The 23157-nt window shown below is 37.0% G+C and overlaps 1 protein-coding gene across 1 annotated transcript in view; it reads left to right on the top strand.

Moving 5' to 3' along the window:
- Nucleotides 1-23157, top strand: part of LOC126971570 (protein turtle) — a 127186-nt gene that overhangs the window by 92995 nt on the left and 11034 nt on the right. Inside the window, exons 2-7 of the mRNA XM_050817877.1 lie at nucleotides 12863-12994; nucleotides 14506-14648; nucleotides 15631-15777; nucleotides 17007-17142; nucleotides 18909-19150; nucleotides 21639-21909. Of these exons, the coding sequence (XP_050673834.1) occupies nucleotides 12916-12994; nucleotides 14506-14648; nucleotides 15631-15777; nucleotides 17007-17142; nucleotides 18909-19150; nucleotides 21639-21909 (1018 nt within the window). The 5' untranslated portion in view covers nucleotides 12863-12915. The remainder of the gene's footprint in view (nucleotides 1-12862; nucleotides 12995-14505; nucleotides 14649-15630; nucleotides 15778-17006; nucleotides 17143-18908; nucleotides 19151-21638; nucleotides 21910-23157) is intronic.

Genomic DNA, 23157 nt, shown 5'->3' with positions numbered 1-23157 from the left:
CTTCAGAAAAGTGAACCTATAGGTTGGGAAAAATTCGCAACAACTTTGAAGGAAATAAAAGTACCACTCACTTATATCGGGAACCCAAAGCGAGTGGATTTTATAAACCATTTGCAATTAAAAGAGGTTGAATCTAAATCAGTACCTGACGAAGAATTTTCTACACCAACAAGTAATAAGTACACAGGGAAACTAAAAAAAAGATCGGACTGGGAAAAATGGACCCCCTATTAGAAATAAATAAAATTTATTATGATGCATCACATCCTGCTGGCTACAGCACTATTGATAAATTGTCAAAAGCAATGAAGGGTAAAATGGACAGAAATAGTGTCTTAAAGTGGTTACAATCACAAGAAACATATACATTACATAAACCTGTTCAAAGAAAATTTTCTCGTAACAGATATATTTTGTCTAATATTAATGAGTTATGGCAGGCCGATTTAAGTGATATGAGATCTTATTCTGAATATAATGATGGTTTCAAATACATACTTTGTGTTATTGATGTCTTTAGTAAATATGCGTATGTTCGAGCAATGAAAAAGAAAAACTCTGAAACAGTTAAGGAATGCTTTGAAAGTATTTTTGCTGAAGCTAATACTACACCTACACATATACAGTCTGACAAAGGAACTGAATTTGTTTCCAAATATGTACAAAAATATTTTAAATTAAAAAACATAAATTATTATACAACCAATAATCCAGATATTAAAGCAAGTATTGTCGAAAGATTTCAGAGAACTCTTAAAACGAAAATGTGGCGCTATTTTACACACAAAAATACTCATAAATACATTGATGTTTTACAAGATCTAGTGCATTCATATAATCATAGTTTTCATTCTAGTATAAAAATGTGTCCATGTGATGTTAATAATACAAATATAATGAGTGTATGGCAAAATTTATATGATAGAGAAAGTAAGATAAAAACATCAATTAGTATGGTGAATCCAAGAATTCACATTGGAGATTATGTTAGAATAACAAAACATAAACATATTTTCCAAAAAGGATATGAATCAAATTGGAGTGACGAAATATTCATCGTATCTACCATAATACACCGATCTCCGTTTGTAGTATTTACTTTAAAGGATTTAGAAGGCGAAGAGATAGTTGGTACTTTTTATGAAAAAGAGTTACAAAAAATCATATTCGACCCCACTACTAAATACAAAATAGATAAAATAATACGCTCTCGATATACCGGTAACAGAAAAGAATTGTTGGTGAAGTGGAGAGGTTATCCAAATAAATTTAATAGCTGGATATTAGCTTCTACTTTGAAAAAAATATGAATAAAGATAGTTTTTATTTAACTTTACTAAGCAATAGTTCTATGGATTATTTTCCTGATAATACAACAACATTATTTTCTACGAAACTGCCAAAACCAACAATACTAGAAGGTGAATGGAGGGTTGGAGTAGTAGAATTTCAGTACCCATGCACTATGTTCACCGTTCAAGAACATGAAAACATTATTTATATAACAAAGTTGATGCAAGTACCCAATGAAAGTAAACCGTCATATGTTTATTACAAGACACATATTCCAGCCACAAATTACGATAACATAAATCATATTTTGATGGCACTGAATAACACTCGAGAAAAAATTAAATTTAAGTGCGATGAGGTTTCAAGGATTGTAGTTGCTACGATAACGGATGAATCCATAAAATCTGTAACTCTATCACCTAAATTATGTCTTCAACTAGGGTTCGAACCAAACAGGAACCTCGTTGAAAAAAATTTTGGAAAGTGTCCAGCTAATTTGCATTTGGGTTTACCGTCTCAATTATTTGTTTATTGTGACATAGTGGAGCCTCAAATCGTTGGAGATGTTATGACACCCCTTTTACGAATAATACCATTGGATCCCTCAAAATACATATATGGAGCGTACAAAATGCACGTTTTCTCTCCTCCCCATTACCTACCTGTGATGCGTAGAGAATTTGATACAATTGAAATAGATATAAGAACAAGCACCGGTCAAAAGATACCATTCCAATTTGGAACAGTGTGCATTAAACTCCACTTTCAAAAATTATAATGTACGGCAAACGTGATAATATTTCATGTCCATATGAACACTATTATACTCACCAGGCCGGATCAGGTATCGGAGTTATTTATAAAGGAGCACCGTATCAAAGAGGTCATGGAATCGGAAGTTTTCTTGGGGGGCTGTTTAGATCTATTTTACCACTACTGTCTAGTGGTGTTCGAACTATTGGTAAAGAAGCATTAAGTACCGGTGTAGGTATATTATCAGATATGGTTAATGCACGCCCCATGGAAGATTCAATAAAAACTCGTCTAAAAGAAGTCAGCTCAAATTTGAAACGAAAAGCTGATGCCAAAATAGATAATATCAACATGTTTGGATCTGGGTATATAACAAAACGAAAACGTCGTTCTGCGATCATTCCATCATTGACTGCGAAAGCGAAAGCTATTAAAAAATTAAAATTGAATCAAAAACAAATCAAAGATATATTTACTGATTAAATATGTCATTTTTACATAGTCAGTCTTGTGAATGCATTAAGTCCGAATTGGATTTATTTGCATTACCATCAACTCAAACTAGCATTGAAAGTGGACTATGGATTCATTATAAGCCCATTTCATCACTTGCTGATGATGGACCAATAGAATTTCAAGTACCTGGGGCAGGTGATGACTATGTGGATTTATCCCATACTTTACTCCATATAAAAGCTAAAGTTTTGAATCAAGATTATACAAAACTGACAGTACCGACAGTTGTGGCCCCAGTTAATAATTGGTTACATACACTTTTCAGTCAACTTGATGTATATTTAAATCAAAAACTTGTATCGCCACCGAATAATACATATGCATATCGAGCTTATATTGAAACTCTATTGAATTATGCACCTGCTGCAAAAGAATCTCATCTCACTTGTGGTCTATGGTATGAAGATACAGCTGGAAAAATGGATGCAACTGATGAACAAAATAAAGGATTTATTAAAAGACAAGAATTGGCTAGTGAAAGCAAAGAAATAGAAATGATAGGACATTTACATGGAGATTTATTCAACCAAGAAAAATTTTTGATTAATGGCGTTGACATGTGCGTAAAGTTAGTTCGTTCTAGAGAAAATTTCAATCTCATGGCTTCATCAACTGACCATAAATTTAAAGTGTCTATTACAGATGCAACTCTTATTATTCGAAGAGCACGAATCAACCCAACTGTGCTACTTGCACATCAAAAAGTTTTATCATCTACCACAGCAAAATATCCAATCACGCGAGCAGAAGTCAAAGTTTTAACTATACCATCAGGCATTCAGGGGAAAACCCTTGATAACATATTCCTTGGCCAAATACCCAAAAGGTGTATAGTCGGTTTTGTGAATAATGCATCCTTTAATGGTAGTCTCACAAAAAACCCATTCAATTTCGAAAATTATGATATTAATACATTTTGTTTATACATAGATGGACAACAGATACCTTCAAAAGCCTTACAGCCATCGTTTGACAATAATATTTTTACTACGGTCTATCATACGTTATTCTCAGGAACAGGTATACATTTCCTAAATGAAGGCAATGGAGTATCAAGAGAGCAATATGCCAAAGGGTTTTGCTTGCTAGCCTTCGACTTAACACCCGATTTATCAGCAAATTCTTCAAGTCATTGGAATCTTATAAAACATGGTAGTGTAAGATTAGAAGTTCGTTTTGAATCAGCTCTTACACAAACAATTAACTGTATTGTTTATGCGGAATTCGATAATGTTATTGAAATTGATAAAAATCGTAATATTTCTGTAGATTACAGCAGTTAGAATATAATAATTAATGTTTGAATCGTTTGTATCCTTGTGTATTTTTTATGTTGATTAAATACTAGATTACCTTATAAATTTATATAATAAAAATATGTATATAAAATGATATTTTCTTTTATTATGGTGAAACATAATGGCACTTAAATGATAAGTTCAATTATTGATAGTTTAATGGAGTCAACATTTCCAGATTGTACTAATGACTACGTAAGTATGTAGGTACAAAGTTCGTTTTCAATCAGCTTTTATATTATAATAAAATTGATGAAAATATAATTTCATCAAATGTTCATAGATTTATATTTGAATCGCTTGTAATGATATTTTGTTTTATTGTAACCATATAAGTTTTAAATACATGAATAAGATACATTAAAGCCTTATTTATTGAGTGCTTATGTTATTATGATCCACATAACTATTCAATCCTCGCAACTGACAAGACCCTGTTCTCAACTAATATGAATACAATCGAGATACAGAATTATTTGAACAAAATCGATCCCAGTATTAAAAATAATGTTTATGCGGCAAACCGATTGCCGATATATGTTGTAACGCCCTGTTATATTGTCAGCAATTTAGATAGTGATAATAAGCCAGGCACTCACTGGGTTGCAATACACATTGATGAGCAGGGTATTGGACAATACTTCGATTCATATGGTCGTCCACCTCAGGGATTCCAGCTGATGTTTTTACAAAGGAATTGCAGAATGTATAACTACAATACTGCAAGAGTACAGAATGAATATACCGCAGTGTGTGGCGAGTACTGCATAATGTATCTATACTTTAAGTTTAATAAGAAGAGTTTGAATGATTTCATCAAATATTTTGAAAATGATACAATCTGCAATGATGTTTTATTATATACTTTATTTAAATCATGTTTTAAAAATAAATAATAAATACAGAAACTGTCTTTTTAATCGTAGTAACGAATGTGATAGAGGTAATTAGTAAATTACCTGTATCACGTTCATGGAAATTTAGACATTGAGTCGCTCACCAATCATTAGCTAAATGACCAGTGATTATTAATGATTATGGTTCTATTTAATTTAAAATGCTAACTTTGAAACTATAAGAGATATCGAAAAACGGATCAGCGCAATCGCTCGGAAATACATCAAAACCCCCAGTTTGACACCAAACTTCTTTTTTTTTTTTTTTTAGTAGGCATCACGAGCAAGTGAGCCAGAATCGAGGAGCCAGAACCGGCGAATCCCTACTACTGTGAGCCAGAACCGGCGAATCCCTACTACTATTGTGAGTATTTTCTTCATCGCAACGAGAAACAAACAAAGTCAAAAGATCGGAAATATCTCGTAACGAGGCAAATTTGCTCGTTATCTTCGTATTCTGGTGTTATTTAAGTCAAGCATATTCTAACGTATGAGGTAAATTGTACTGAAAACCAAAACATTTGAAGAATAAAAAAAAAATTTTCGATTTTATCTTTTATCTTATACCTTAAAATGAGCAATTCTTGTATATATAAAGGCATAAAAGGCATTTATTTTCTCAAAATTGATTCCTTTAGAATTATTTTTGATGTCATTTCTTATACTACTAGATACTACTACCGCTTCGGAAACAAATGGCGCTCTGAGAGAGAAGAAGCGGCGTAAGAAACTCTCCCAGCATTCTTTTTTTTGCGCTCTTTTCAATAAAAATATACAATATTGTACAGTCGCTATAAAATAATCACAATCTAGTCCCAGGCTGTCCGATCATTTAGATATTCAGCAGTGGAGTAATAGGATTTACGACAGAGCCATTTTTTAATAAAACATTTAAATTTGTTTATAGATAATGCCTGAACAGTGGCTGGGACTTTATTGTAGAAGTGTATACATTTACCCTTAAAGCTATTATGTATCTTATGAAGCCTACTAGAATTAGAAACTATATAAAATGAATATCTGAACGGCTCAAACGATTTTAATAAACTTTAGTAAACAGGGGATTTCGGGGGCGATACATCGATGTAGCTAGGTTTCAATTTATAAAAAAATAAAGGTACCCATAATCTAGCTGGCATCCCATGCAAAGGAGCCAGTGGTTGAGGGATCAGGTTTCTGTGATGTTTTTACCACTCATCAATCATTTAATCAGATCACAAGGATTAGAAGAAGATCTTATTGATTGGATCCACTTTCAGTGTCTTATTCCTTATACTAAATTTTATTTGTGTTTATTAATCCCAGAAGTGAGGGTTATCACTTTAATAAAAAACAAATTGTTTAGATTTGAAAGAGCGACATCTCAAGTCAATTTCCTAATATGCAAATATTGGGGTTGAGCAGGTTATTCGAAGCCACAACCTGAGAGTTGAACAAGACATGCAAGATTTACCAATGATATGTCACTCGAACTCAGTGGAAAGAGCGCTCGCACGGAACGCGAGAGGTTCGGTTCCCGCATCGTTCATAAATTCTGTTTTCATATTTAATTTGTGTCATAACTTATCATAAATTGATCAATAGACGAAACTTTTCGGTGAGTATAAAACACTGGTTGATGTTTTAAATCATGTCTTAAAGTTGATTGTGATACATTTATCTAGAAGATATTTATGGAAGTAAACGTTTACCACTTTATTATATACGTATAACAGACATAAGCTTATAATGCCAACTACTCGACTAAGTCGAGTTAACAAGTCTTTTGTGGGACGATGTATATGCTTTTACAACAGGATCCCAGAGAATGTTCAAAACAAAAGTATTACGTTATTCAAAAGAATTATTATAAAACGTTTGTGTGGTAAAGGTTACTATAACATAAATGACTCTCTTATGATACCACAGATTGGGAATGGAGCGACCGCCCTCAGGCTGTTAAATAATAAGTTTAATTGTACAATGTTACTTTGTTTTAGTTAGTTAAGTTTAATTGTAAAACATATTTTTGATGAAAAAAAAATGCCCGCTGAGTTTGTTGCGCCCATTCTTTTCAGGCCTGAGGCATTCATTTTGGAATGGGTGGTAGTTTTTTGACTTTCAATAAGTGATTTCACATCCTATTTTGTATGAAAATATTTGAATTTGAATTTGAATTATTTTCGAAACTTACTAAGATACAAAGTGCGGTGCGCAAAAAGGAAATTGATCCAATAAATACGGAAACTCGGAGTGCGACGCTTAAAGGAATAATACATGCTGAACCTGGATAAAGATGTTGAACCGAAGCCAAGCCAGCTGTATTCGAGCAGTGATGTTTGTCATTCTTCTGTTTATTAAAGAAACGATTTAAGAATGGTCAAGTAAGGGATATAACTTGCACTTTTTTTAATGGAAAGGGGGCGAAATGTGCGAAATTAATTATCAGTATGTTTAAGACATCTTTAAAAATGCGATGAGATGCTGTTATGATGCAGCGACTAGGATATATTTGGCATCGAATGGGGGTAGTCTCATGTCGATAGGATCAGTGGTTTAGGCGTGAAAGAGCCTCAAACAAAGATCATTTTCATTATATATATACATAGAAGAGATTATATTATGTAGGTACTAAATTAAAACAAAATATACGCTTGCCATATTATGACTTATCCATGAATACGGTTGCGGAATTATGGTACAATAATTAAATTAGAGATGAATTAAGCTTTAAATTAATGAAATTCGGTTTAAATATATATAAAAATATTCCACAATATGATATTATCAAGATCATTAGAGACATGTCGGCCTCTTTGATAGTAGTAGCACATGCCTGCAGTGGGAGTAGCGTGTAGTTGAGAGGTACCGGGAGCGAGGGCCGCTGGACAGTGAGCACGTGAGGTGTCCGGGCGACGCGGAGGGCGCCATTCATGTCGGGGCCCGGGGGCGGAGGCCTGCGCGCGCAGGGATCGATAGCGGCGCCGCGGCCAGTGCCGAGAGTGCCCCGCGACTGGCTGCACGCGCCACGAGGAGCTCCATGCGCGCTCGCTACAGATGACGGAGCCCCTGTCTCCTGCCCGACATCGCCCTTCGCCCAGCATCCGCGCGCACGAGATAGCGCGACCCCGCACCGCTCGCGCTCGCCTCGCGATAAGGTACCGCTCGCGAAAATCAATATCGCGGCCTCGACGCGCGAACTGTGTCCCGGTGATCCCCTAACCCCATCAGTAACAAAACACCACATTTTACTGTTACTTTCGCTGTGTGCTGATGGGCGTAACAGAAAACAAGAAACTCACGTTAAGTGGTGTATATCAATGATTAGAAGCGAACGTACATTTAAAAATTAAACATAAAGTTTTAAGTATCTACCATGGTAGTAACTAAATAAATAAATATTCAAACAACTGGCCAGTGACTGTTCCAAAATCGTATAGTCTTCGTAGCGACGAAACCTTTTTATTTTCGCGAAATAGAAAGAGCTTCGATTCAAAATGTTTCCGCGTGTTTCATTTTTTGGAGCCGTTATTACGTGATAGTGAATTATTTAGGCAATTTCAAATTCAGTGTTTTAGTACAGCTAATATAGTGCAATGTTATTATTATTTCTAACACTAGGTTGGTTGGTTTTAATATCTAGTATTTCATAGATAAATAGTACAACAATTTTTTTGTAGATATACCGCGCCCAAATCCGATACATATTTATTTAAATGTTTAAAAATTTAATTTCCAAAATAATTGTCTTCATTACACTGTCTGCCTTAAAAATCTTTCAAAATAACTATTATTGAAATATTGGTTAAATTTATAGTAGAACCGTTATATCAAATATGTGGAACTACATTTATATGTATGTACACCGGAGGGCGACCCAATATTTTGTATAGTTATAGTTTATCATATTATTCACTTGATCACGCATTTCGTAACAAGCAAGGTAATTTTGGTAGATATAAAAATGTTTTTATGAGGAAATCCGTAGGAGAACCAAAGTCACTAACATAGCCCAAATGGTTGCGAAACAGAAGTGTCAGGGCACATAGTTCGACGGACAGATGGCCGTTGGGGCAGTAAAATCCTCGAATGGCGACCACGTACCGGAAGACGCAGCGTTAATAGGCCCCCCACAAGATGGACCGACGATCTGGTCAAGATCGCCGGAATACGTTGGATGAGGGGACTGATCTTCGTGGAAATCTTTGTGGAGAGGCCTTTGTCCAGCAGTGGATGTCTTCCGGCTGATAATGACTAGATGATGATGATAGATTTTATTATAACATAAAAGGAATTATATAAAGTTAAAATGTAATTGAACGTATTATACCCCCACAGAAACCAAATTAGTACTCTAGTACTTTTAATAAAAGCTGCATTTGGTCATAATAATGTCATTTACACATAAGAATAATACTAATGACAAAATAATAATAATGACACTTAATTGGTGAAACCTCAATTGATATAAAGTAGCGAAAGTAACATTTCGAAGGAGTTGAAAATGTCAACGTCAAATGTAGAAAAAACGTGGTCAGTGTGTTAACCCTTTCCAAACGAGTGAGGGTTAAAGGAGGGGGCTGAAATGTCGTGAGGCAGTGCAATTACTTCGGTACTAAAGAAAATAGCCCAAGGACTTTTACTTAACAGTTTAAGATCCCTGCACGTAAAAATCTTTAAGCCCAATCAAAAGGTAATTTATATTTACATACCTACATGACTTTTACACTACAGTCAATATAAAATTCCTTTCGCTACTTCTGAACGTAAGATTACTTTTACTTTTGTACTTGACGGCTTTTGCATTTTCAACCGACTACCTATTTGTGAAGTGAAATCTTCTTTAGGTGTTGAGCCCTTTTCTTGGGATGAGCATAAAATGTTAAACTCGCGTCAGGACACGTGACCTGATCGAATATTCATAAGACAGTCGTTGAAATTATGGATGAAGTTGATTTTTCTAAGAGATTTCTATTGAACCACATAAATGCTTGTACTTTTATACTGATTAATAAAAAAAAATCGTGCTAAATTATTCCCTAACCATTGCAAAATATACAAAAATTCACAATGTTAATGTGACTACAGCTCGTAGTTTTTCTTTTTTATAGGTCTCTCTTCTCTATAACCACCAGATTTCTGCGGTGATGAGAAGCGAACTTAATGTTCATTTTCTTAATGGGTTTGGTATATCTCATGGGTGATTCTGTGAAACATATTTACAAAAATACCACACCAAAAGTATTTTTACATTTCTCAATGTATTCGCCATTTGTGAATTTTGTTTTAATTATAAAAATATTTTTTTAAGTTTCCACTTTATAATTATTAGCAAATGTCAAAATGACTTCAAGTGAATATTAATTAAGAGTGTACTCAAGGTTCTTGAGTTCTTGTGCGTCAATGATCACTTATCAAAGACACATCGGTTTCATTGTAGGTATAACCGATACCAATATTATGAAGAGCAAAGATGTGTTATTGTATAAATGATTGTTTGCAATAAATAAATTTATAAACAAATTAGGATATCATCCCCACCATCTGAATGTGTGGCGGATTGCGGTTCTCAAGGAGCTTTCTTCCACGTACTACAAAGCTGTGGAATGAGCTTCCTTGTGTGTTTCCAGGAAGATACGAAATGGGTACCTTTAAAATAAACGCGTTCACCTTCTTTAAAGGCCGGCAACGCTCCTATGATTCCTCTGGTCTTGCACGAGAATGTGGGCGGCGGTGATCACTTAACACCAGGTGACCCGTACGCTCGTTTGTCCTCCTTTTGAATCAAAAAAACTATCAAACCAAAATAAAAAAAAGTGCGTGTGTACTTCTGTATGCACTATTTATACTTCTTTGGCAAGCAAAAATCATAAAAATTATTTATTCCTCGTACATACTTCGTTTTTAGAGAGAACAATTTTGTAAAAATCTTGCAAAGATGGTTTTGACAATAAATTATTGAATAATGAATACGGCTGTATGGGCTTGAACCCTTTGCCTGTCCTAATAATGGACGAAGAAACCATAAATAAATAACGAATGACGCAAACGTCAGAAAATTTTAGGAACCAACTTCAACCTGTTACTTCGTTATCGGCAAAAAGTAAACGCTATTGCCAAAAGAAGAAAAAAAAACCTGTTACTTTTGTATTACAGTGATGCGCGCACATCTTAAAATTTCATTCTCATAATTTAACCTGAACGAGTAATCTAGACTGACTATAAAATCCATCTAGTTGACTATAAAATACATTTAAGAAAAATTAGCAAAATTTTATTTTTGTGTCTTCTTCTTCTTCAAGTGCATTCTTCCTTCATTCTGGAGGTCAGCAGTCAGTTTTTTATACTTTTCCTTGTGTATGGCTAAGCGGAAAAGTTCTTGGACTGTCTTGATACCAATCCACTCACTTATATTTCTGAGCCAAGACTTCTTTCTTCTTCCAACACCTCTTTCCCCATCAAAATAGTTTGCAGCAGGCGGTACCTATCGTTGGGCAGTATATGAATGACGAGATCTTAAGCTGTTTGATTTAGATTTATTGGTGTCATTCATGTTGAATAATACAAGTTTATTATTAGTTCTTACTTGAACTTGAAGCAAAATTTTACAAGAAAAGTAATTTGATATCACCTTTTGGTTTGATATCACCACATATTACACAACTTATTTATTGCAAGACTGTTTTAAACTGTGGAAAAATTAAAATCTCAAAAAAAAAGGAGAATTTTTAGCAGATACTTATTAAGATTCTTTTTCCTGAGATTGCTGAGCTAGTTGCAGTTCACTTGAAATTTAGGGACCAGTGTTCATTTATTTATTTAAGATTACCTACTGAAACTACAACATACATTCCACTATAACTACAATATATAAAAAAAAATAAAAATGTTGTGTGTACACATGTCAGAAGAGAAACTTCTTTGGAAAAACAAATTTTTAAATCTCGTTTATATTATTTATCCTAATCTGTTCTCTAAACCAAATGTTTTTTTGTCAAAATTAGTAATTATAAGATGTCCTACTTACTCGTGGCCACGCGCTAAACCTGCACGATACAACGCTAGTACGAAAGATGTTATACTTTTTCGCGGCAGCGTGCTGAACCCTCGAGAACCTCGGATACGATATCTATATTGTTGAAATCATAAATTGGCGCGGCGGCCATCTTGGATTTAAAAAATGATCCCAAATTCGTTCTCTGCATCCTCGAGAACCTCGGATTCGATATCAATATTGTTGAAATCATAATTTTGCGCGGCGGCCATCATGGATTTCAAAAATGATCAAAAATACGTTCTCTAGACCCTCGAGAAGCTCGGATACGATATCCATAATGTTGAAATCATGATTTTGCGCGGTAAAAATGATTGAAGATAGGCTCACAATACAGTGGTTTGTATAAGAGTTGAAAAACTTATAATAATTAAATGAAATATGTGTTGAGAGTGAAGGCAGGTTCTAATTTTTAAATTTCATTAGCAAAGAATATATCTACATAGTGCCTTGATGTATTTTTGAATGAAACTATTAAATTTATAATTAAAGTATATACTGGCTTAACAAAACAAAATTTGATGCTGTCAATTAAAAACTTAACAAAGCTATTAATTATGAAAAAGTTTAATTAAAATAATACTCAAGGCTTTTGGGTACATTGACAGAATTTTTGAGTCGAACGCCTAGGCTGAGTTGATTGAAATTTGTCGGCAAAAGCATTCGATACTGTACCTATACCAATTTACGTAGCTTGAACATGAGGAAGAATGTATGTATCGGAGCTAGTTGCGTCATATATTTAGCTTGCTTATGATCGCTACAACCAATACCGTTTGGTTCGTAAACAGTCGGTATATTGAGAGCAGCATAATGGCCTACGGATGAAGTTAATAATACCGTTATAACTACGGAAACGGCTACCGATTTCGGACGGCATACCCCATGACGCCCTTGAGAATTTCTGCGATTCGCATCGTCACTGATGTGATTGCTTTTATTTTATATTTTATTTTACCAGGATTGCTTTTTACACCTGTGGCCATAAGCAAACTATATGTCACAGATGAAAAAGGTGCGTTTTGGCACTAAATGAGACAGAAAACATCTTAAATTGTGTATCTTTTTTGTAGGTGATGCTGAGAGGATGAGTCGCCGCGCGCGGCCGTGACATGGGAGCGCAGGTATGGGCTGGCGCGCCGAGCACACGCCGCACATCGCCGCCCGCGCTGGCCTGCTCCTGCTGCTGCTAGTCAACCTGCCAGGTACGTGCTATGTACACAGTGCTATATACAGGACATGGAGTCAGGTATGGGCTGGCGCGCCGAGCAAACGCCGCACATCGCCGCCCACGCTGGCCTGCTCCTGCTGCTGCTAGTCAACCTGCCAGGTACGTGCTATGTACACAGTGCTATATACAGGACATGGAGTCAGGTATGGGCTGGCGTGCTCCTGCTGCTGCTAGTCAACCTGCCAGGTACGTACACAGTGCTATATTCATGACATGGAGTCAGGTATGGGCTGGCCTGCTCCTGCTGCTACTAGTCAACCTGCCAGGTACGTGCTACGTACACAGTGCTATATACAGGACATGGAGTCAGTTATGGGCTGGCGTGCTCCTGCTGCTGCTAGTCAACCTGCCAGGTACGTACACAGTGCTATATACAGGACATGGAGTCAGGTATGGGCTGGCCTGCTCCTGCTGCTACTAGTCAACCTGCCAGGTACGTACACAGTGCTATATACAGGACATGGAGTCAGGTATGGGCTGGCGCGCCGAGCACACTGCTACTCTTGTTGCTAGTCAACCTGCCTATGTGAAATGTAAGCTGCATCGCTGTGTGGTGCGTTTTGTTATCTGTGTTTAAGACCCAATGAGTTTAGCAGATCCTTTATTATGTACTCAAATTGTGGTCGTTCGTAAATTGATTAAAACGATTGTCGCAAGTATCCGTCGGTGGTTTGAATAACCAAACGTAGCCTAGTATAGGTATTGTTGTGATCTGATTAAATCTGCCAATGCATACAATAGCACTACAAATTGTTGAAGGGTAATATGCTAGGTCATCAGAACATAATCTATTAATAGGATGTTCAATATGTGACGTCATATTCTCCGCTTTCAATCAAGGACATTTTCATACAATGTACACAATACTGGTACTTGGTATTGTGCTGCCTTATAAAAATACCTGTCATAATTTATCGTAAATACCATTAAAAGATTACTTTCTTTCCTTCTTTTTTGCCCATTTATTATTACGGAATAGGATAGCAAATGAGTTGAAGTTACCTCATATCGATCTAAAGCTTTGCTGGTCGTAAAATAAAGTTTTTTGTAGAACCCTAAACATAATATAATTCGATGACATGAATATAGATTTCAATCTTTGGATAGTTAGAACAAACATACCTTACTATTAAAATAACATTACAGCCCTTTTAAAAATGTAGGTATAACTTAACCTGTTCTGTGGGTATAACCAAATACTCAATAATTACAAATAAATTAATTTGACATGACTAGGATCTGCTCATCAAGAGTGGATAAAAATATAATAAAATCATTGTTTAGCGGCTTGTTAATGCGGTATATGTAGCGTCAACTGCCCTGTGCTTGACAACAGCTGCCCGTACACGGGCTTTCACCAAAATGTCTGTAAAAAATAATTGCAAACTCTCGTTGAACAGTTAGTTAAATAAATATATTGATATATTAATGTTATTTTATCGCCATGACGTGTCCATTTTGTCTAATGTTCCAATTTTCGTACAGTTACTTGCCACCAAGACCACCAAGATGCAGTGCATATCACGGCGATACTCGGCGAGAGCGTCGTGTTTAACTGCCAGGTGGACTTCCCTGAAGAAATTCCCGTGCCGTACGTGTTGCAGTGGGAGAAGAAGGTAGGCGAAACGGTACGACGGTCCACACTCCACTTTACATTACAATACTGCTCATCTTTGGTGTGTGTTTCTGTTCAGTAAGGGTCGGCTCGTCTCCGCGACGCGCCCCGCAGACTGTAACGTATAATTGTTGCGTACGCTTGTGTTCCCTGCCCTTGGGATACTTGGTATTGTCTCGACTCCCGTGTAGTGGTACCGAGGCGCCGCGGGTCGGGATTCCCCCTGACTGCCGCGCCCCGGGACCCCGTATGCACGCCTTAACATGATGCCTTTTATGTCGCGGCGGTCGTCCAACACCACAGTAACAAAGACCTCTAGAACGAGTCCGAGAGAGCAGCAGACCCCCGTTACATACCGAACATACACGTACACAATCACAAATTACGATTTTCTTTTGGGGTGCACCGATTTGCGTATTGGGGAAGCACTTAGCTTACACGGCTGACACGGGGCCTTCGCACTCCCTCGCGCACTGCGGCGGTTCTGTCTGTTTCTCTCTTCCTGTGGCTGTGGTCTCCCAGCTGCCTCCACTCTGTATCGTACACGTAGAACCTTAAGTAGGTACATGTCTATTCGTATTTCGTGCTCTGAACGTATTGCATGTCATGTACTCAAAAATGTATTCTACTTATTTACGCATGCATTCTGGTATACCCACAGCTTTTGGATAAACATATTATTATTGTACGTTAGCTTTCTTGCGAAAACGATGTGTTATGTGTCGTATTTGCACACGTACGGGACACGTATATTATATTTTGCCACACTCGCATGCTTATTTTGCCCTTATATATGTTTCGTATTTAGTTCTATACATCTTCCTACGACAAGATTACATAGTAGAGTAAGCAATGCATAATACAATACATGGACTAAACAATGACATGACTATAGATGTAGCATACGATGTTGCCAGTAGTTAGCCATATTGTGTCAGGAAGGTGTTCGATCGCGACAGCAAGGGTCATATAATAATGTGTTTATGTATGTGTAGGGTCAAGATATACCGATATACATCTGGTATGAGAGCTACCCGACGCACAGCGGCGAGGGTTATGAGGGCAGAGTGTCCCGAGTCGCTCCGGACTCGCCATATGGCGCAGCTAGTCTCAACCTCACCAACATACGAGAAAGTGATCAGGTAATTCTCACTCTGAATGTCATGATGAACTTTCATTGTATTTGTCTTCAGATAGATATCACATGTACTCAGAAAAATTCTCTACTCTGTATTCTGAAAAATGTTCTTATGCTTTTTTGCAAAAGAATATGGGCGGCTATCAAATAAAGGACGGTTTGAGTGTTATTTCATAATTTGTCGATCGTGCATATTTTGTAAGAGTGCTATACCTCGCTTTTAAACCCCGGTACGAGGGACAAAAGTGGCCGATTCTCTCCCGGCAAGACGATTTGTCCCTCGTACCAGAGACTAAAAGCCCCTTTTCATCCAGGTGGCAAAAAAGTCGTATACGCACCATGTGAGATAAGTAGGATATTTCCGCCCTCAGAATATTGACAACCGCAGTTTCTCTCTAGGTACGTAAACCTAAAACTTCCAAAAACACCCATAATAATGTGATGGGGTTTTTGGTTGATTACTGTTTCGTTTATAGAAGAAAGATGTCGAAAGAAGTAAGAACATTAGTCCATAAGGTCCGCTCTGCCCATTAAAATGCAGTGCCTCTCACGATTCTTCAAAAACTCAAAGTTCTTCGCGGTAGCACGATTGCGCTCGTCACTTAGTGACATCTTAAGACTGCTGGCAAACCGCCTATGATGGGGACAGCTTCCAGATGTACAGATGGCGTCTTTCCAGCACTGTCACAGTGGGGAGGAGATGAGTTGATGTACACACTGAAATATATCTACCTGGCCGGTCTGGTCTATATATAGGTACACTCCCCTTGCCTGCCTAACTTCCCACAAGTTAGGCTCATCTTCATACCTAAGCAAGGTGCCACAGACAGTCCCTTATGCAGAGGTTGCCTGGAGACAGAGCAAACAGCCGTCCCTGATCGGCTGGAGTGCACAGAGGTGGCAAACTACAGGGCAAAGCACCTGGGCTCACCAGGTGCTCTTCGGCAATGTTAAGAAGTTAAGTGACTCCCTGGAGCTTGGCTGGTTGGAGTAGTCTCTAACTCTAACTCACACAAAATATGACGCTTATATGACGTCTTGTTGCGGTAACCACCCGTGGGAAGAAGAAGATGTTAAGACTTTAAGCCCATACACAAATAGTGCTTGCACACTACTTGATGGCGGCAGGAATAGTCGCAGCTATGGTGGATCCTGTGTTGGGAGGATTCTCACCGGTTTAATGATTCTGTGCTATATCATTTTGAATTTGAAAATTGTCTGTATCATTAACAGGGTTGGTACGAATGTAAGGTGGTCTTCCTCAATCGGTCTCCAAACCAGCACAAGAACGGAACCTGGTTCCACCTGGATGTCCACGCACCGCCCCGATTCTCCATCACTCCGGAAGAGATCATATACGTCAACTTAGGTATGTATCGAGTGTTTTATTCTTATAATAATATTAAATCTTGTAGATTTTATTTGGAAAGACTTTTAATATTTATTTATACTTATTTCAGATACGGCTTCGGAAAATTTCTTATGATTTGGATGAAATTTAATATTTAGGTAGCGTTAATTTATCTATGTGTAGACGATTATGGTACAGATTAATCACGATTTAAAAAAATAAAATAAATGAGATCAATTTAAAAAGTATCTCTATTGGTGCTATTAGATGTAAGATTTGTACAATCTTCAAATCAATCTCCTCTCCACAACCCTGTGCCGTGCCCCTCGCTTATAGCCTATACACATAGTCGGATTTGGTCCGGCCGAACCAAAGGAGTATAATATATTCGATGTTTTGTCGCAGTGTAAATCGCACAAAGTTATTATCAATACTTTCCGGACCGTACCGAGGCAACCACTCACGCCCACTGCAACGCCCGATGGTCCGGCCGTACCAAATCCGACCATGTGTTCAGGCTTTTACGCTGACCTACAAGACCGACGACCTTATAGTTACCACATAATCTTTGTAGTTATTTATCGTTATAAGTTTGTGTATATTCACATCTTTTTGTTCTCATTATTGAGCTTAGAATAGGGATTTATGACTTTCACTGCACAACAAAACTACCTAGTCCTTCCATTCTTCATTCAATGTGATGATAACTTTAAATACTCAACAACGTAATAAACGAACAAATAGAGGCAGTACCTGAGCGTATCTGTCTTAATAAAGACATAGTTACTCTATAGTATTTACTTAACAGATTTCTATCAAGTCATTTAAGAGTTTCAACGACGATCAATCATCGTGTATTACTTTTCATAGCGAAAATTCTTCAGATGTAAATTATTCTTTTAATATTATGACTACTTTTAAGTATTATAATATAAATAATATGTCACGCAAGGTATTTGTTACGTGACATTAGCGGAACATTAATCTCAAATGATTTATAATGGACGGTTTGATGTCACTTAGTGCGGAGTAGCAATAAGCTGTTCACTCATAAATTTGTTTCGTTACATTTATGTTACGAAATTTAAGTGAAGGATAGATCGCCGACTATATCCATTAAGTTTCGTTTTATTATATGTACTGAAAATCCTTGAGTCATCAACTATTTACCAGTCGGAGGCTCCTTTGCACAGGATCCCGGCTAGATTATGGGTACCACAACGGCGCCTATTTCTGCCGTGAAGCAGTAATATGTACCTAAACATTACTGTGTTTCGGTCTGAAGGGCGCCATAGCTAGTAAAATTACTCGGCAAATGAGACTTAACATCTTATGTGTCAAGGTGACGAGCGCAATTGTAGTGCCGCTCAGAATTTTTGGGTTTTTCAAGAATCCTGAGCGATACTGCATTGTAATGGGCAGGGCGTATCAATTGCCATCAGCTGAACGTGCTGCTCGTCTCGTCCCTTATTTTCATTAAAAAAAAAACTAACACCGTGAATTTAAAATACATACCTAATGGATATGAAAAAGACGCTTTTGAAACGCCTCTAATCGTCACCTACCTATATTTTGATAAATAACATTATTTATTTATTCCGAAGTTTCGATTTCTTTGAAACAACAAAGTATAATTACTTAAATCGGCTTTACTCGCGATTGATCGATGTTGGTACTGAACTGACCGACTATGGTGACTGGGTCAGCCATTATTATGAAATTCTTGGCTGAAAGCTCGGCAAATGTTTATCACAGTAAAGTTTAACGAAATAATATCCTTGTAGGAGATGCAATTATACTGAACTGCCAAGCGGAGGGAACGCCAACTCCCGAGATCTTGTGGTACAAAGATGCGAACCCCGTGGAACCTTCGGGAACTGTGGGCATCTTCAACGACGGCACGGAGCTCAGGATCAGCAACATTCGACACGAGGACATCGGGGACTACACCTGTATCGCTCGCAACGGAGAGGGACAAGTGTCTCACACCGCGAGGGTTATCATTGCTGGCGGTGCAGTTATAACGGTATGTATTTATTACTTTACTTATCTAATAAGTTCCACAAATAAAGTAAACATTTGACGATATCATGGCCTTTTTGTTGTTAAAGGTCAAGTCAAAGTCACCGGTTAGAATACCGATAGGTGCAAAAAAATTTATGATGACTTTGAATGTTTATTTCCGAATCATGGATGTTTATTTATTATATACTAGCTGACCCAGCAAACATTGTATTGCCATATAAAGTAATAAGAAAGAATCAATAATTAAATTCAAGTTTTTTTTACCTCCTGTGAAGATTAGAAGAATATAAAGATTCTTATCAGTTATTCATCTTAAACTATTATTATCAAAGGAAAAACAAAATTGTTGTTTTTATTTATTTTAGAGCATTTTCATATTTATTCACTTTCACCTCTTAAACCTTCTCTAGACCTCCACAAATAATTCAAGACCAAAATTAGCCAAATCGGTCCAGCCGTTCTCGAGTTTTAGCCAGACTAACGAACAGCAATTCATTTTTATATGTATAGATTTATGATATATGTTTATTTATGTACCTAATATGAATATGGTATATACAATTACCTAGAGTTAAAACATCGTTAGGGTTCTACGTGAAGCTTTATTTATTTTATATTTCTTATCAATAATTATATACCTACTGCTGTGAAAAACTGTTGCTTACCGCCAACAAGAGTGCTTCCTTTTCATTCACCTCACTTAAAACCTCTGATCTTGATCTGAGCAAATCCTCGCAGGATTTGCTGGCTCTGAAAACGATTTACCCCCTTATTCATAATGGTCTGCTAACTTTAAACAGCCGCTAAGGAGTGTTTTTTCTCATTCTGACTTAGGTCAATAGAAGAAGACAGACTGAGAATTAGCAATGCTTTAAGTTAGCAGACTATTATGAATAAGGGGGTTAGTATTTATGGCCTTACCGCAGCAGCGGTTGTCTTTTGTTTTAAGAAGAGGTGGAAAGTTGGACGATTCAGCATTGATTCTAAAGCTGTCAGTTCACATGCATCATGTGGTCCATTTGATGACAATAAGAGACGACACGAGCAGGACGTTCAGTTGATGGTAATTGATACGCCCTGCCCATTACAATGCAGTGCCGCTCAGGATTCTTGAAAAACCCAACAATTCACCTTATCACCTTGAGACATAAGATGTTAAGTCTCATGTTTAATCCAAACAGTCTGATGTTTAAAAGCGTTCTCGTTTGTAAGTGCGTAACCACCAGACTACTGCACTGTAACATATCGTAGGTCGCATCACAGCTGTGTAAAGCCAAAGTGCACATTCAGAGCAAGACCCCATATTTAACCTATCATTTTATGGCATAGACTTCTGAATATATTTGCGTTAGGACTACCCTGATAGGCTTTTAATGCTTGACCAATTTTGATTTGTCAATTTTAGCTAGTTTACTGTTCAAAATTGGCTAATACCAAGCGTGGCTGACTGTTTACGAATTGTCAATCGAAATAGGTTACAGTTACAATAGATTCCTTTTCTATATCTCCATAAGAGATGTTCGTCTCTTTCGCACGCATTGTTTGTATGTGTATATGTCTATACGCTAGTATATTGTAAGTACGGTAGTAATGGCCGTACATAATATTTTCGCCTCTATAATATATAGCCATGATTAAATGAGTCGAGTAGTAGTATTTTATATCAGTTGCTTGAATCCAATTTCATCTATTCATACGAAAAGATATAAGCATTAAGCAATAATAAAGAGAAAATATTTGATTCAGATATCTCATACAACTGGTAGGAAAAAACCTATATTTTGCTGATATTTCTTATTAAAAATGTTTAGATCTTTTGACTATAAACTTATATATGAATAGCCCTAACTAACTTGAACTCGTCATTATAGTCTTATTTAAACTTTTCTATATCTGCTAAGAGTGAAATAAATCAAATTGGTATTCAGACTTATATTCAATACCATTGCTTTCACCAATTATAACTAGCTTACTCAATAGTAACGCCTTATAAACCTAACCTACATTTAACAAGGTAAATTGATTTTTGAAATAGCTCTATAAACAGATATAACAGTTGTTAAATACCTATTAAATTATCCGTCTATGTATTTATAACTCTATGCAATACTGTATGTCTAGTGATACAAAGGATATCTATGGTACGAACAAGAATCGATTCTCGTTTAATTGTGTTAATCTTTTGTTAGTTAAGCGCAATCGCCGACAGGACCGTGGGTCCACCATCGCGGTTCCTGCTTCTGCGTGTAATGAGTGTGGAGTCCATGCGTTGCATAGTTAATTACTTAACTATCGATTTCATCATCACCAGCTGGAAGACGTCCACTGCTGGACAAAGGGCTCCTCCAAAGATTACCACGACGATCGGTCCTGTGCTGCCCTCATCCAACGTATTCCAGCGATCTTGACCAGATAGTCGATCCATCTTGTGGCCTACCAACACCTCATCGAATATCTTCCAGAATTTTAATTTATATACATTGTTACAGATGCCACCAACGAATCAAACGAAATTAGAAGGGGAGAAAGTTCAGTTCTCATGCGAAGCTAAGGCGTTACCTGGAAACGTTACGGTGAAATGGTTTCGGGAAGGTGCCCCCGTCGCTGAGGTGGCAGCCCTCGAAACGCGTGTGACCATCCGGAGAGACGGCGCCCTGGTAATCAACCCAGTAGCAGCTGACGACTCGGGGCAGTACTTATGTGAAGTTTCCAACGGCATTGGTGACCCTCAAAGTGCATCAGCCTACCTGAATGTTGAATGTGAGTAATACATCGGAAAACAAGAAGAAAACAAATGCTGGAATTGCTTCTTGAAGTTCTACTTCTCTAGGCGAGATATGAAAAAATAATGAGAGTGCAAATTTAAGATGTGCGCGCATTACTTTCCTAAAATTTTCTGACGTTTGCGGCATTAGTTTTTTTTTTGGTTTCCTCATCCATTATTAGGATAGGCAAAGGGTTCAAGCCCGTACAGCCGTATTCGTTATTTAATAATTAATTGTCAATGCCATTGCCATCTCAAGATTTTACAATATTGTTCTTTCTACAAACATTCTATTTTTGCATGAGAAATAAATAATTTTAAGGATTTTTGCTTTGTTGCGTGCATACACACATATAAGTACACACACACTTTTTTTCCTCTATTTCTGATTGTTCATCAGAAGCAGAAAAATTCCGTAACACCGGGTCATTAACGCTGAATTGCTTAAAGATCTTTCCTTCCTTTGATTCCTGTGGTGTCGTGTGTGTTTAGATGGTGATAGTTGCTTAGCTTACAAGTGGGAGCCACCTTTGCACAGGAAGCCAGCTAGATTATGGGTACCACAACGGCGCCTATTTCTGCCGTGAAGCAATAATATGTAAAAATTTCTATGTTTCGGTCTGAAGGGCGCCGTAGCTAGTGAAATTACTGGGCAAATGAGACTTAACATCTCAAGGTGGCGACCGGAATTGTAGTGCCGCTCAGAATTTCTGGGTTTTTCAAGAACCCTGAGCGGCACTGCATTTGTAATGGGTAGGGCGTATCAATTACCATCAGCTGAACGTCCTGCTCGTCTCGTCCCTTATTTTCATAAAAAAAAGCTTCAGATAAATGGGTGGTAATGTGTTCTTCTGTGTTATTAAAATATCATAAATCAACAAATTAGTTACAATGAAAATGCTCTTCCTAAAGGTCATAATTAAGTAAATTTTGAATAATAATACTATATCAGAATCTACTCATCTCTCATTCATCTGTTACTGTCGATTGTTAATGTTAACGCATTAGTTGATATAACTCTTAAAACTTTATGGTTGTGTTTTTATGGAAGAAGAAGACGAAGGAAAAGACTCACACAATCATAGCTAATGTTAAGTGATCACCGCCGCCCACATTCTCCCCTGTAACACCAGAAGAAGCACAGAAGAGTTTCCGGCCTTTTAGAAATATGTACTTATGTTACACTCTTAAAACTAATAACGAGATATTTATTATAAATTGAGTATGTTTCGAAAATCTTTCAT

The sequence above is a fragment of the Leptidea sinapis genome, chromosome 24 (genome assembly GCF_905404315.1).
Source record: "Leptidea sinapis chromosome 24, ilLepSina1.1, whole genome shotgun sequence".
NCBI classification, from domain to species: domain Eukaryota; kingdom Metazoa; phylum Arthropoda; class Insecta; order Lepidoptera; family Pieridae; genus Leptidea; species Leptidea sinapis.
This window is presented reverse-complemented; position numbering and strand designations above follow the sequence as displayed.